The 13,870-nt window shown below is 35.0% G+C and overlaps 1 protein-coding gene across 1 annotated transcript; it reads left to right on the forward strand.

Annotated features, from left to right (window-relative positions):
- The first annotated feature begins 5,841 nt into the window (after positions 1 to 5,841).
- On the forward strand, positions 5,842 to 13,638 carry LOC109162514 (probable LRR receptor-like serine/threonine-protein kinase RFK1). Its single transcript, XM_019311225.1, has 26 exons — positions 5,842 to 5,972; positions 6,005 to 6,164; positions 7,132 to 7,309; positions 7,398 to 7,469; positions 7,559 to 7,627; positions 7,708 to 7,779; positions 7,865 to 7,936; positions 8,017 to 8,088; positions 8,173 to 8,244; positions 8,344 to 8,415; positions 8,496 to 8,567; positions 8,649 to 8,720; positions 8,933 to 9,004; positions 9,128 to 9,193; positions 9,373 to 9,432; positions 9,540 to 9,587; positions 9,742 to 9,785; positions 10,439 to 10,827; positions 10,905 to 11,100; positions 11,297 to 11,446; positions 11,583 to 11,701; positions 11,774 to 11,984; positions 12,080 to 12,317; positions 12,425 to 12,575; positions 13,059 to 13,380; positions 13,480 to 13,638. The coding sequence occupies exons 2-26, from the start codon at positions 6,068 to 6,070 to the stop codon at positions 13,545 to 13,547; spliced, it is 3,054 nt and encodes a 1,017-aa protein (XP_019166770.1). The 5' UTR covers positions 5,842 to 5,972; positions 6,005 to 6,067; the 3' UTR covers positions 13,548 to 13,638.
- Positions 13,639 to 13,870: the final 232 nt, after the last annotated feature.

A 13,870-nucleotide genomic window follows, 5' to 3' on the forward strand; every position in this document is an offset into this window, starting at 1 on the left:
GTACATTTCTTTCTTCCTCTCCTTCTTTCTTGTTTTGGATTATGCTTTTAAGCAAAAATCCGTTCTTTCTTGTTGATTTGGAATTATAATCTAAGGATTATATTTTCTTTTTGGTTGATATATATTGGTATATCTTTTTCGTAGATATACATGTATATATAACCGTAGGGTCCGTCTTATATATATTTTGTGTGTATATATATATTTCGGAAATATATATATCCAATAATATTTTATATATATTTCGTGTGTATATATATAAATATTATTTTTGGGATATTAAATCGATTGTGGTTCATTATCACCAACAAATAGTTCTAATAATAAGGATTATAGATTAATCCTCCAAGAATTATTACAAATTACAAAATCCAAATTCATCAAGAGGATTATTTTGTTGAATTTTCAACGTTAAATGTCTCTATCGGAAGTCGTTATATATGTGGACTGTAAATATTTGTTGGCGTGTCAAAATGGTTAATGGTTAATTAGTAAAAAACAAATTTGATTAGCATTCTTATCCCAATTTGATTAGCATTCTTATCCCAATTTGATTAGCATTCTTGTTCATTCACATGAAAACATGATTAAGCAAGATTATTGGCCTAGGCTTAACGAACCAAACAAAATATTTATTAATTAATTCTGGATTATTATACTGCATGGTTCCATCTAGAAACCTTTTCACGATGAAAATTGTATGACGGCAACATTCGAATTAAGAAAAGTTGCCAACTAAACTGATTATGTCTTCTTATAATTAATTAATTAATTAATGTTTTTTTTTTCACAATACAAATTGGATTAAATTCAAGTATTTAGCAGTTTCTTCACTTTCTTGTCTTCCATGCTTGTGATGAGTTGCGATACGTAATTTTCAAAATAAAAATTTTATAATAATCAAATACAAAAAATAATTAATATAATAGTAATATATTACATAGTGAATGTTATTATTGGGGTGGAGATTTGGAAGATTAATTCTAAAATTCTGTCATCAATTCTAAAAGCAAAAAAAAAAAAAAAAAAAAAAAAAAAAAAAAAAACCAATGGTTAAGAGAAAAATTAAAAACAAAAACACAAGCTTAAGAGGGCGAGCAAGTTGCACTGAAAGCTCGAACAAGGCACAAACGTTTTCTTCATGCGGGCTCCACATGTTTAGTCTAAAAATCACACCTTCTGCAAAGACTTATTTCCTTCTCTTTCCTCTCCCTCTCTCCTCCACATCAGCATTGCTATCCTAAAAAACTGAGCAAACTCCACTGATAGAAATGCTCTTGGTGTTTATACTTTATTATTATTATTATTTTTTTAAAATTGAACTCTATACCCTAGAACTGTTATTAATAAAGTTTTTTTTTTTTTTTTTTAACAACTAAACTAGTTTGATCAATTAAATTGTGTATAATAAAATGCACCATTTATATATATATATATATATATATATATATATATATATATATATATATATATATATATATATATATATATATATATATATATATATTGGATCTGGTGAGATTACCTTTGTCAGGCAAGGTGGTGAGGATTGATCTGGTACGTCTATTTGTTTTTTTGGATGGATGAGATTAGACTGAATTATGTGCCATGTGCGTGTGTTTACTGTGCAGATGGGGGTGTTGATGTCTTTTTGGTGGTGTCTTTATTAGGTAGTAATAATTGATTAGCAGATTTTATGGGCTTGTGCACTACTAATTATGGTATTTATGTGATGATTAATTATTTCATACTAAGCCGTCTTTTCGCTTTCTTATAATTCTGTCCGTCCGTTCCTCTCCAAATAATTGTTTGGCGTCGTTTCTTGGTGTTGGTCTGTGCATCATACAACTACGTGTGTGCGAAATATTAAATCATGTGTTTTTCTAGTAGGCATGTGCCTTGTATAGCTACGTGTGTGCGAGTTAAAAAATCATGACTTTCTTAATATGTCTGTGCAGTGTAGATCTACGTGTGTGCGAAATAATAAATCATGTGTTTTTAAGTAGGTCTGTGCAGTGTGCGAAAGAATAACTACATGTGTGCGAAATAATAAATCAAGTGTTTTTGTAGTCGGTCTGTACGGTGTGTATTTACGTGTGTGCGACATAATAAATTATGTGTTTTTCTAGTAGCTTTGTGCAGTATATAACTACGTGTGTGCTAAATAATAAATCATGCGTTTTCTATTAGGTCTGTGCGGTGTATAACTACGTGTGTGCGATATAATAAATCTTGCGTTTTGTACTCGGTATGTGCAGTTTGTATCTATGTGTGTGCGACGTAATAAATCTTGTGTTTTCCTACTAGCTCTGTGCATTATACAACTACGTGTGTGCGTGAGGAGAGAACCCAGCGCATCAACTTTGTTTCCGTTTACAAATGCTTAAATACATCTCACACACTATCAATTCTTAGTTGTTGCCATTAATATATTATTCAATCACATAATTAGTTGATCCTTTGCATGGAATATATTCCAATTTATTCCTATCCATATATAGCTCCAATAATACAATTACATATTCACCCTTATGCATAGTGTACTACCTTAAATATAATAAATCTCTTTCAATCTCACCCTTTGATATGCAATGATTTAATGGATGAGATGAGGCCTCATCATCTCATCCATCTAAGTGACCTCATGGGATCCGGAGCCTCTCTCTCTCTCTCTCTCTCTCTCTCTCTCTATATATATATATATATATATATATATATATATATATATATATATATATATATATAGGCGGGTTCAGGTGCGGCAGTGTCTTACGGTGCGGTTATTTCTTACGGTGCGGCAACACCAATAGTTCACCAAATATGCACCATCAACGTTAGGAAATACACCACACAAAACAGAGTAAACAGAGCCCTGCATCACCAAACACACACCATTAGGTGTTAGTAAAAACACCATACACTGTTCGGAAATACACTATTGGGAGTGGTGAGTTATATGGTGTGTTTTTTTGCGTTTGTGGTGTATTTTGTGATGTTTTATTACATTTCATTGGGGTGTGTTTTTATTACACTGTTGGTGCATATTGTTAACACTGTTGGTGTATTCTGGAATTTGACCGCATCGCCGCACCGTAAGACGCCGCCGCATATGAGCGCTCTTCTATATATATATATATATATATATATATATATATATATATATATATATATATATATATTATTGAGGAGTTGATGCCATGCAAAATAATGAAACAACACATGTACATCCACGTCACCGCCACCTATAAGACCTCCAAATGCCTTTGCATTAAAAACCTGCGCGTCATCAACTACCCAACGCCGTGTATCCGCCTCGGGTCAATGTATGGATAAATACTATTATTGAACAAATTCTACATTATCAAATAAGTATAAGTAATGATCAATATAAATATAATAAATTGCATTGTATAATAGTTTTATTTTTACTATTTAATAATATAAATGACAACTCTAGTTGGTCAGACAATTGACTTAATAATCATAAAATTCCAAATTAGATTTCTTGTAGATGCTATGTATTGACCTTTTTGTTTTGAGTCAGTCAATTATGCGCAACCTAAATGGTTTACTTCATTATGATCCTTTACTGACTAAGATCATAGGATATATTTTCATCCAGAATGTACATTTGGGTAATGGCTATGAACTTTCTCATAAACCATAGTAATAGGAATAACAAAAACTTTTCACCATTTAACGTCACAATATAAGTAGATTTTCTTTTTAAATGCGGGTGGGGTTAGTCAACTCATATTAATTAATGAATAAAAAATGTTTTATTACCATGTCAAATGATTGGGAGATTTTGATATAAAATCTATCATTATATAACATGATAATAACCAAGACTATGTGGCCTAATGGTATCCAGGTTGGATTTTTATTTGAAAAGTTGTAAGTTTGAGCCTCAATAAAGGTGTTATTGGTCATTCAAAAAAAAAAATATATAACGTGATAATAAAACTCTTTTTCTTCAAGGTTACCATACATGGATAGCTCTAACTATGTGTTAAACGAGAATCTATTTATATATATTATTTAAAATCTCGATTCTTCTCAAATTAATACTACATGTACCATTATTGCATGCAATTGCGTATACGTATATATTATCAATATTCACACTACTAATGTATTTCTTTTTTTTTTTTTTTCAAAATGGTAGAGAGGTTAGACAGACCTTATCAGTATTCACATTTAGTATTTTTAGCCTTTATTTATTTTCTATTATTTTTAGAGGAAATGTTTTATTTGTTTTTTTTTTTTTGAATGCTTATTTGTTATTTTTTGGGTGATCAGAGAACTCAACAACTGTTACTATTTAAGGGTGTTCACAGAAAAAATCCCGTTTTAATGTAATAACTTGCAAATCACACAGAAAAGATAAATCACACGAATGATTTATTTTTATATTTACTGTTTGTAGGTAGATACTTAGAAGAAATATTTAAAATAATATTATTTACTATCTCTTGTTACGGTGTATTTTGCATTTTATTCTTTACTACCATGTTGTGTGTTGATTAACCGAAAAAAGAAATAAAAAATTCCCCCTACGATCAATAAATATGACAAGAGCAAGGTTTTAATTTTATTTTTTTTTACAATTTTATTTAAATAAAAATAATAATTCAATCTCCTAGTTATCCTTGTGTAATTATTTTAGTTCTTGAGAATTAATAATCGCAAAATTAATGCTCAATGTAACTAAATATGTGTAATTTCCTTTTATATATATGTGTGTGTGTAATTTTAGGGTGTGTTTGGTTGGAGACTTTTGCACCCTACTATATATTTTGATACTCATTACCGTATTTGTTTGCCTACTTTTGCTATCCTAAAAATTAAAAAAGTCATTGTCCCCTGCATTAAATATAAAATTTTGATACATGTATGTGTGTATACATTTTTTTTTTAGTGTATCCAGAGTTTATGCCGTTGGAGAGGTTATTGTCCATGAATTAAATATAAAATTTTGATACATGTATGTGTGTATACCTTTTTTCAGTACCCAAAACCAAGGATTCCCTCATTGTATTGTAAGCACTTCTTTTGAGTGGGACAATTGACATTTAAGGTTGTTCCATACCCAAAAATAATGATCGAACTCTTGACCTTTGTTAAAAATGGATTTCTCTTCCACTTAACCAAAGTTGATTCCAATTTCTATTTACAATAAAGAGTTAATACCATCTGAGGTCCTCCGAGTATAGTGGTTTTGCCACGTTTAGTCCTAAACTTTCAAATTGACCATTTGTGGTCCTTCAACTTTCAAATTTAACCATTCATGGTCCAAGTTAACCACCCATGATCCTTCAGTTTCGAAATTTAACCAGTAGTGGTCCTCATGAAAGGACCATGGATGGTTAAAATTTAATAGTTGAAGGACCATGTGTGGTTAACTTGGACCATGAATGGTTAAGTTTGAAAGTCGAAGGACCACATATGGTCAATTTGAAAGTTTAGGACTAGACATGGCAAAATCACTATACTCGGGGGACCTCAGATAATATTAACTCTTACAATAAAATATAGTGACCTAGTTTACTCATTCTACCAAATTGCACACATTCAATTATATGGGGATTGGAGAACAAATTGTGTAATTGATAATTATGAAAGACTAAAATAACTAAATCGAAATAACTAAGGTACCAAAATTACAATTTTTTTTCCTTAAAAAATTAGAAACAAAGAAAGTCAACCAAGAAAACTTTTGTGACTAGTGCAAACGCAGCCTGACAAAAAAATCCAACGTTCCCGACAGCTATTTCGCATTAAAAAAAAAAAAAAAAACTGAAGAAAAAAAAAAAGAAAAAGAAAATTACCCACACTCTCTTTCTCTCTCATCCACGCAGTCTCTCTCTCTAGAGAGCATTTCAGCTCACCATTTCCCACTGAAACTGAAACATTTCCTAGTCTTAAATATTAGTAGCAGCAAAAGATTCCATTGTAATATAGGACCATATCATCCATCCAGTAAATCCACTGATTCTGATACCATCATAGATTCTTGAAATTCATAGTACGACACATCATTATTGGCGCACATAATTTAACAAGAATGTTATCCAGAATAAACACTGCTGTTTCATGGATTGTTGCGCTTAGCTGCTTCATCTTCTTTACATTCTCTGAATCTAAAACCGCTCCAGAAGAAGGTAAGTCTCCCTATTCTTGATATGTATTTTCTTTTTTCTTTCTGCCCCCACTCCCCCCCCGGGGGGGGGGGGTTTAGAAAAGTTGGGATTTTTCTGAATTTCCTTCTCCCTGCAATTTTCCCATGAGATTTTATCTGTAACCCCAACAAGGAATTTGGGAGTTATGAAATGGGGGGAAAAGTTGAGTTCTTGAATTTGCAGTTTAAAAAGTTTGATCCTTTTTGTTCTATTTCACTTTAATCTAAAAATACAAGGGACAGAAGATTTATTATAACTATTGTGCTTTCTTCTTACCATCATAATTCTCAATTATTTTGCTATTTTAAGTAACTTCAGATCATTTTGTCTTCTTTTCTTATTTCTCTTCCCAATAATCATCTTTGACAGTGATATAAGATTTCTATCCTATATGTATGTTTGTTTGGATGCCAAGCAGACTGCTATGGTGATCAGTTTTTGTGCCCTGACTTCTGAAAATTACATGATATTTGCTGCCTCTTTGGCTTACAATGGTGAGGGCATGAGAGTTACCTAATTTGGAATTTGAAAGTACAATCACTTTGCTGAGAAGTATTGTGAATTTCTTTAACTTTTATCCTCAATACCATTTTTAAAAAAATCTTGAATCTCTGTGCAATTCTTAAAATTTGGTCATCAACAATTGTATGGCATGTGCCAAGTGTCAAAGATAGATCATGGTGATCAAGGTTACAAGTTCGACCCCCAATGGGAGCCGTCTATTGGCCTTCTTGGTTTGATCCGACAATCTAGCCTGGTTTACCTCCTTGTGGTCCTTTGCTGGCTAGGGTCACAAGGCGGGGTTTAATCTTGGCTGCGGGTTTCCTAGTCACTCAAAAAAAAGAAAGAAAAGAAAAGATAGATCATGGTGATTATTAAACCTTAATGTTTCAGTCATGAAACAACTGTCTGTTATATGATGTTTTATTTCAATATCGATGTCTCTCAGTGGATGCACTGCAACTAATCGCCACTACAATGGGGGCAAAAAACTGGAAGTTCGATCCCGATCCTTGTGAAAGTAAGGAAGTGGGGGTAGTACCACAGCCACCGGTTACATACACTGAGAATATTGTTGAATGCAACTGCAACGTTGGGAATGATTCATTGTGCCATATTCGGAGAATGTAAGTTTACATCCCTTATATATGTTCGTAACCAAGAAAATATCATTCCCAACTTCCAATATTAACTATGATGAATGATTTCCACCAGTGTGATAAAGGGTTACAGTCTTCCTGGAGTTCTCCCACCGGAGCTGGTAAAACTTCCCTACATACAAGAAGTGTAAGAGCCTTTTCATATGCATGTTTTACAGTTGTTTTTTCAATTGATGCAAATCTAGAACCAACAATTTGAATTTCCCCGATTTTCAGAGATTTTGCATTAAATTACCTCGGGGGTACAATACCATTAGAATGGGGCACAGCACCGTTAACATCCATGTGAGCTTCATCTTCTTTAGACGAATAAGTTTTTATTGATGCATTCGAGCAACATAGTAATTTCAGAGTTTTTGATCCAGCTCTGTTCTTGTAAACCGGTTGTCAGGGGAAATACCAAAGGTTTTAGGGCGTTTAACCAACCTCACATACCTGTAAGTATTGGATTTTCATAATTCATATTCAAATATCACTTTTTCCTTACACAATTTCGTTAATTCTCTCTGATTGTAATTCCAGGAATCTTGAAGGGAACCAATTTTCGGGAACTATTCCTTCTGAACTTGGGAAACTGATAAACTTGCAATCTCTGTGAGATTCTTTTCTTCTTCCTTTGTGTTTGCGCTTTCTATCTGTGTACTGAAGGGTTAATAACTACCTTAATGATTCAGGATATTGTCCTCCAATCTTTTGGTGGGAAACTTGCCAGATACATTCTCGGGACTTGTGAAGTTAACGGATTTGTAAGCACATGTCTCTGTCTGTATATTGTGGTTTAAATTTCGGTTTTGATGGTCATATTTGACGGTCTGTCCTTTACATTGCAGTAGGATAAATGACAACAACTTGAGCGGGCCAATTCCAGATTTTATACAGAACTGGAAACAACTCCAGAAATTGTAAGATCATCTATGCTTGCACATATTCCCGAATTCTGTTAGCAACATATGTTTGCTTAATTTTTGGTATCTAATATTTAGTCTGGGTAAATAATTAAGAGAGCTGATTGGCACTGGACTTGAGGGCCCTATTCCATCCTATATATCCGTTCTTGATAACTTAGCTGACCTGTGAGTATGAAACCATCTTAAACATTGAATTAACTTAGCGATCTGTCTGATAAATTCTCATGGTGCATCTTCTTGTACAGGAGGATAAGCGACATAAAAGGACCTTCTCAAAAATTTCCTCCACTGAATAATATGAGTAGCCTAAATATAACGTATGTTGAGTGTATAATTTATCGGGGATTGTGTTTGCACAGCTGCTTACATTTATTAATACGGGTCATTCTTGGTTTCAGCGTGTTGAGGAATTGCAACATTTCTGATGAAATTCCTCCCTATATTTGGGAATTTAAATCCCTGCAAACATTGTAAGTAATTAGCATGGCGTTCAAAAGTGAAGTTTCTGTTTCTTGCTTTACTTTGCTTATTATCTTCTTATGGACTTGTCCCTTTCAAACGCTTGTTTGGCTAAAGATTTGTGTGCACACTGGGCAACCAGAAGTTTCAAGAAACGAAAAGGAAACTTCGAATACGAGAATTTGACCTTCTCTGCTATCAAATCTGTTTTCGTTTTGTCCAGGGATCTCAGTTTCAACAATCTTGTGGGAGAACTTCCAAATTTTGTTAGTGCAAGAAGTGGGCTAAATTTTGTGTAAGTCACTATCTTTATATAAATTTCTGGTCAGGGATATTTCTAGGCATCATATTTATCGTGACAAGTTGTTTTTTTCCAACTGCATACGAGATACTAATTGAATGCTAATTCTGTGAATAGGTTTTTAACCGGCAACAAGCTCAGTGGAGATGTGCCCGAGTCAGTCTTGAAGCCTGGAATTAATCTGTATGTTGGGTTAGCATTAACTTATATTTTAGCAAAATTCGAGGATTTCACTATATTTTTGCACAATTTTTATTTTCTACAGTTTCATCTCTCGACATGCCATTAATACATGTTGACTTCCTAAAAATATTTTTCTACACGCCTCTATGACATCTGACGTTGTTTTGTTACTTTTTCAGTGATCTTTCCTACAATAATTTTACATGGCAAGGCCCAGATCAGCCTGCTTGCGAAACAAGGTCAGAATGTTTTTTTTTTTTTTTTTTTAATTTAAAGTTTATTTTGTATATGCATCGATGGAACATGTGTCCTGACAGATTCTTTTTTACGTATTTTTCGTACTTAGGAATCTATATGTGAACTTGTACAAGAGCTCTTCAAACGAAAGTTCCATGTAAGAAACTTCCTTTTATTAGTATTCGAAGCTTTAGATAGTTACTTTTAGTGCAAATATGCGTTTCTGTGTGAAGGAAATTTTCTAAGTTTAAGTAGTTGGTTTCCTTTTTAAAGCACAACTGAGGCAATTTATCGTGCTTTGCTTGCTACAGACGGAGAGTTCTTCCATGCACAAATCAATTCAGCTGTCCTAGATGTAAGTCTGTTGCACTTTTTTGGATGGTAAAGATTTAGTTCTGCCTAACGTATGTTATATAGGCATATACTAGTGCTATAGAAGGAAGACGGCTTCCTTGATACAAATAGCATTACTACTTTGATTGGATTCTTAGCCCTAACATCTTATGTCAAGTAAACCTAGTTAGATCAAGTGATAGCTCATAGTGAAGACGCAACTTTATTTCCTTATACCGCCAACCACATAGCCCTTCAGGCCTCCGCCCCACCTCGAACTCGTAGCCTGGCTTTGATACCACTTGTTAGGATTAAGCACTTACCCCTACGTCAAATTTTCTTATACTACTAAGTACTAACTACATAGCCCTTCAGGCCTCCGCCCAATCTCAAAACCGTAACCTGTCTCTGATACCACTTGTTAGGATTAAGCACTTACCCCTATGCCAAAAGCTATAGCTCGTAGTGAAGGCGCAACTTTATTTCCTTATAGCCAATCATATTTTCGAGAGGCTGGGTGCTGGACTTGGCCCTTCAAGCCTCCGCCCAACAATCCCCTAGCCACTTGGTGTTGGACTTGGCCCTTCACTGGCCTCTGCCGGAGTTTCTCATGGAATGATGAAAACAGTCTTATATGCATCCGTTATTCAAACAAAGGCATTTTTTGTATCACAGATGGTTGTTCCTTGCATGTAAATTCTGGGGGAAGTGATGTGTCTATCAGTGAGGGAAACCGGGAAGTTAATTATGTAGGGGATGCAGAAGTTGAAGGTGGTTCTGCAAAATACTACAATAGCAGCAGCGGTAATTGGGGATTCAGTAGCACGGGGGATTTCTTGGATGATTCTATTGATCAAAACACACGTTTCATCGAGACAATTTCATCATCAGGTCTCTCTGAATTGTATAGGAATGCTCGCGTTTCTCCTCTTTCACTTACTTATTTCAGTTATTGCTTGGAGAACGGGGGTTACAATGTGAGTCTGCACTTTGCGGAGATCATTTTTACAAATAACAATACATATTTCAGCTTCGGAAGGCGTTTCTTTGACATATATATCCAGGTGAGGTGATTGCTCATTTATCTCAACTTTACCTGCTAATTGATTTAAATTACTTACATAAACCCTTTTTTTCCCAGGAGAAATTAGTTTGGAAAGACTTCAACATTGAAGACGAGGCTCGTGGAGTTCAAAAGCCTGTTGTCAAATATTTTAATGCTACCGTAACTGATAATACCTTGGAGATTCGAATTTATTGGGCTGGGAAAGGGACTACTCGTATTCCTGCAAGAGGACATTATGGCTCTCTCATTTCAGCTATTTCAGTTGATCCACGTAAGAGTCATTGCAAATTTGATAATTTCGACCCTCTTTTGCCTTTATCTTCTCATATCTAGTTAAATTGCCCAACTTAATGTGTCTAAAGCTATTGTAAAGTGACAAGAACAACAATGCGTTTCCTCGTTTATTATTTGCGTTAATAAATCCCGAGCCTTTGTGATCCTTCTGAGTTATCTCTCTTTTTCTACAGTTTTCAAAACTTGTAAAGATGACGAGGGGGATAAGAAGAACATAGTCGTTCCTATTATTGTTGGACTATTGGTTGGGTTCTCTGTCGTGATCATCGTTGGCCTGCTTTGGTGGAAGAGATATTTGTTTTGCAAGAAAGGAAAAACCACAGGTAAACGTAATGATCATATAGAGCTTGAAGTTGCCATTTAGTGTTACTTATTTTTCGTTTTCTTTTAATAGTTTCGTTTGACTAAATCCGAAAACGAAGTTGATAGATTAGTTCTGAATTCTCCATATATGGACAGGTCTGGAAGGGGTGGAGTTGCAAATGGTTTCGTACACGTTAAAACAAATTAAAGCTGCTACAAACAACTTTGATAATGCAAACAAGCTCGGAGAAGGCGGGTTTGGTCCCGTATACAAGGTATCGATCCGAGAAGATGGCTTATAAGTGTAAAGTTTGGGGCTTCATCCTCTAACAAATGGTCTTTTTTAGGGTCGGTTAGCTGATGGTACCTTGATTGCGGTGAAGCAACTATCCTCCAAGTCGACGCAGGGAAACCGCGAGTTTTTGAACGAGATTGGCATGATTTCTTGCTTGCTACACCCGAATCTCGTTAAGCTTTACGGGTGCTGTATTGAAGGAGATCAGTTGCTGGTTGTGTATGAATACATGGAGAATAACAGCCTTGCTAGTGCATTGTTCGGTAAGTCCGTTACGTTGTAATGTTAGACACTCCCTTGGTAACGAGAAAGGATATCTAAATTTTTTTAAATACTTTGGGCGGTTTGTAATGCTTAGGCTCGGAGAAGAGTCAATTGATACTGGATTGGCCAACGAGATTCAAGATTTGCTTAGGGATTGCGAGAGGTTTAGCCTTTCTGCACGAGGAATCTAGCCTTAAGATTGTTCACAGAGACATTAAAGCTACCAATGTGCTGCTTGACCGGGACCTCAACCCGAAAATTTCAGATTTTGGACTGGCTAGGCTTACTGAAGGCGAGAAGACCCATATTAGTACGAGAGTCGCTGGAACAATGTAAGTTCGTTTTGCACTCATATCCAACTGCTAATCCTCGTTTCTTGTTTTGATTATAATATTACAAATTGTTAAAACTCTGATGGACAAACTTTTTTATGATTTAGAGGTTATATGGCACCCGAATATGCGTTATGGGGTTACTTGACCTACAAGGCAGATGTTTACAGCTTCGGAGTTGTACTGCTAGAAGTCATTAGTGGCAAGAACAATAACAACTACATGCCGAGCCACAATTGCATTTGTCTTTTAGATTGGGTACTCTCTTCATACATCTAACCATTAGTTATAATATAGTCATGAGTTTTTTCCACTTTTGATCCTACGACCATGGCATCATCTCCATATTTGGTCCTTGACTATTAATTTTTTCACATCTGGCCCCGCAACTTTTAAATCCTTGCCACATTCGACCTAATTTCCTGTTACTAGTGACCAGATTTTAGTCAAAATGACTGATCTTGAAGGGCAAAATTGTCATTTACAGTTCCCTTTCCGAGAAGTTTTAAAAAAAGTAATGAAAAATGATAAATTTTCCCTTTAAGATAAGTCACCCGTGATCGGAAATTAGGTCGGAGAGATCAAATGTGGTTGCAGAGATTTAAAAGTCGTGGTACCAAATGTCGGGAAATAGTCCCATAGTCGTGTAACCAAAAGTGGAAAGACCTATATATAGTTATTAACATAGATATCTGCAAAATGCGGGGAAATGTTAATGAATGATCTCTCATAATGTTCCAGGCTTGTCACCTGCAACTCAGCGGAAACATGGAAGAGCTCATTGATCCAAAGATGGGTGGTCTTATCAACAAAAAAGAAGCAGAAATGATAGTGAAAGTCGGGCTATTGTGCACGAGTGCAACTCCATCTCTGAGACCTATAATGTCCGAGGTTGTGGGCATGCTCGAAGGCAAAATCGCCATCCCCGACGAGATCCCAGAGGCGAGCACATACACCGATGACTTGAGGTTCAAGGCCATGAAAGACTTCCACCGCGAAAAGCTTAAGCAGATGTCCACTGGAAGCCAAACTCAGTACTCAACAACAGTTCAAACCGACTTAGGTTCTACGTCTACTTCTGCTACTGATTACTATGAATATGATCCTTCATCGCGATCCAAATGAGATATTTATACCGTTTTTCTGCTTCTCACTTGTACAGCTCGAGGGGCACTGCCATCCCACAATTCGACCATTCCCCGGCCTTCATGGTATTCATTATCTGACTAGCTAGCTGCTATAGTGTTTTGGTCTTCTTTTTTACACTTCTCATAGTGATTGTCTTGGTGAGTAAATATATGTTCAGAAGTTTTGGAGTGTAGAGACTAGAGAGGCTTTTGTACAAACTTGTTACAGAGACTGAGTACTTGAAATCTATTTTTTCATCGTTCAACAAGAAAAGGTTACTTTGAAAAACTATGTTGTGGATTTTTTGGAGACCTTCTCAGTGAGTTAGGGATAATGAGAAAGGTGGGTCTAGAAGGAAATGTAATATTAATTAGAGATTAGAGATAAATTTATTATTACTTACCAGAGAAAGTGTAAAACGAAAT

The sequence above is a fragment of the Ipomoea nil genome, unplaced genomic scaffold, assembly GCF_001879475.1.
Source record: "Ipomoea nil cultivar Tokyo-kokei standard unplaced genomic scaffold, Asagao_1.1 scaffold2942, whole genome shotgun sequence".
In the NCBI taxonomy this organism is placed as follows: Eukaryota; Viridiplantae; Streptophyta; class Magnoliopsida; order Solanales; family Convolvulaceae; genus Ipomoea; species Ipomoea nil.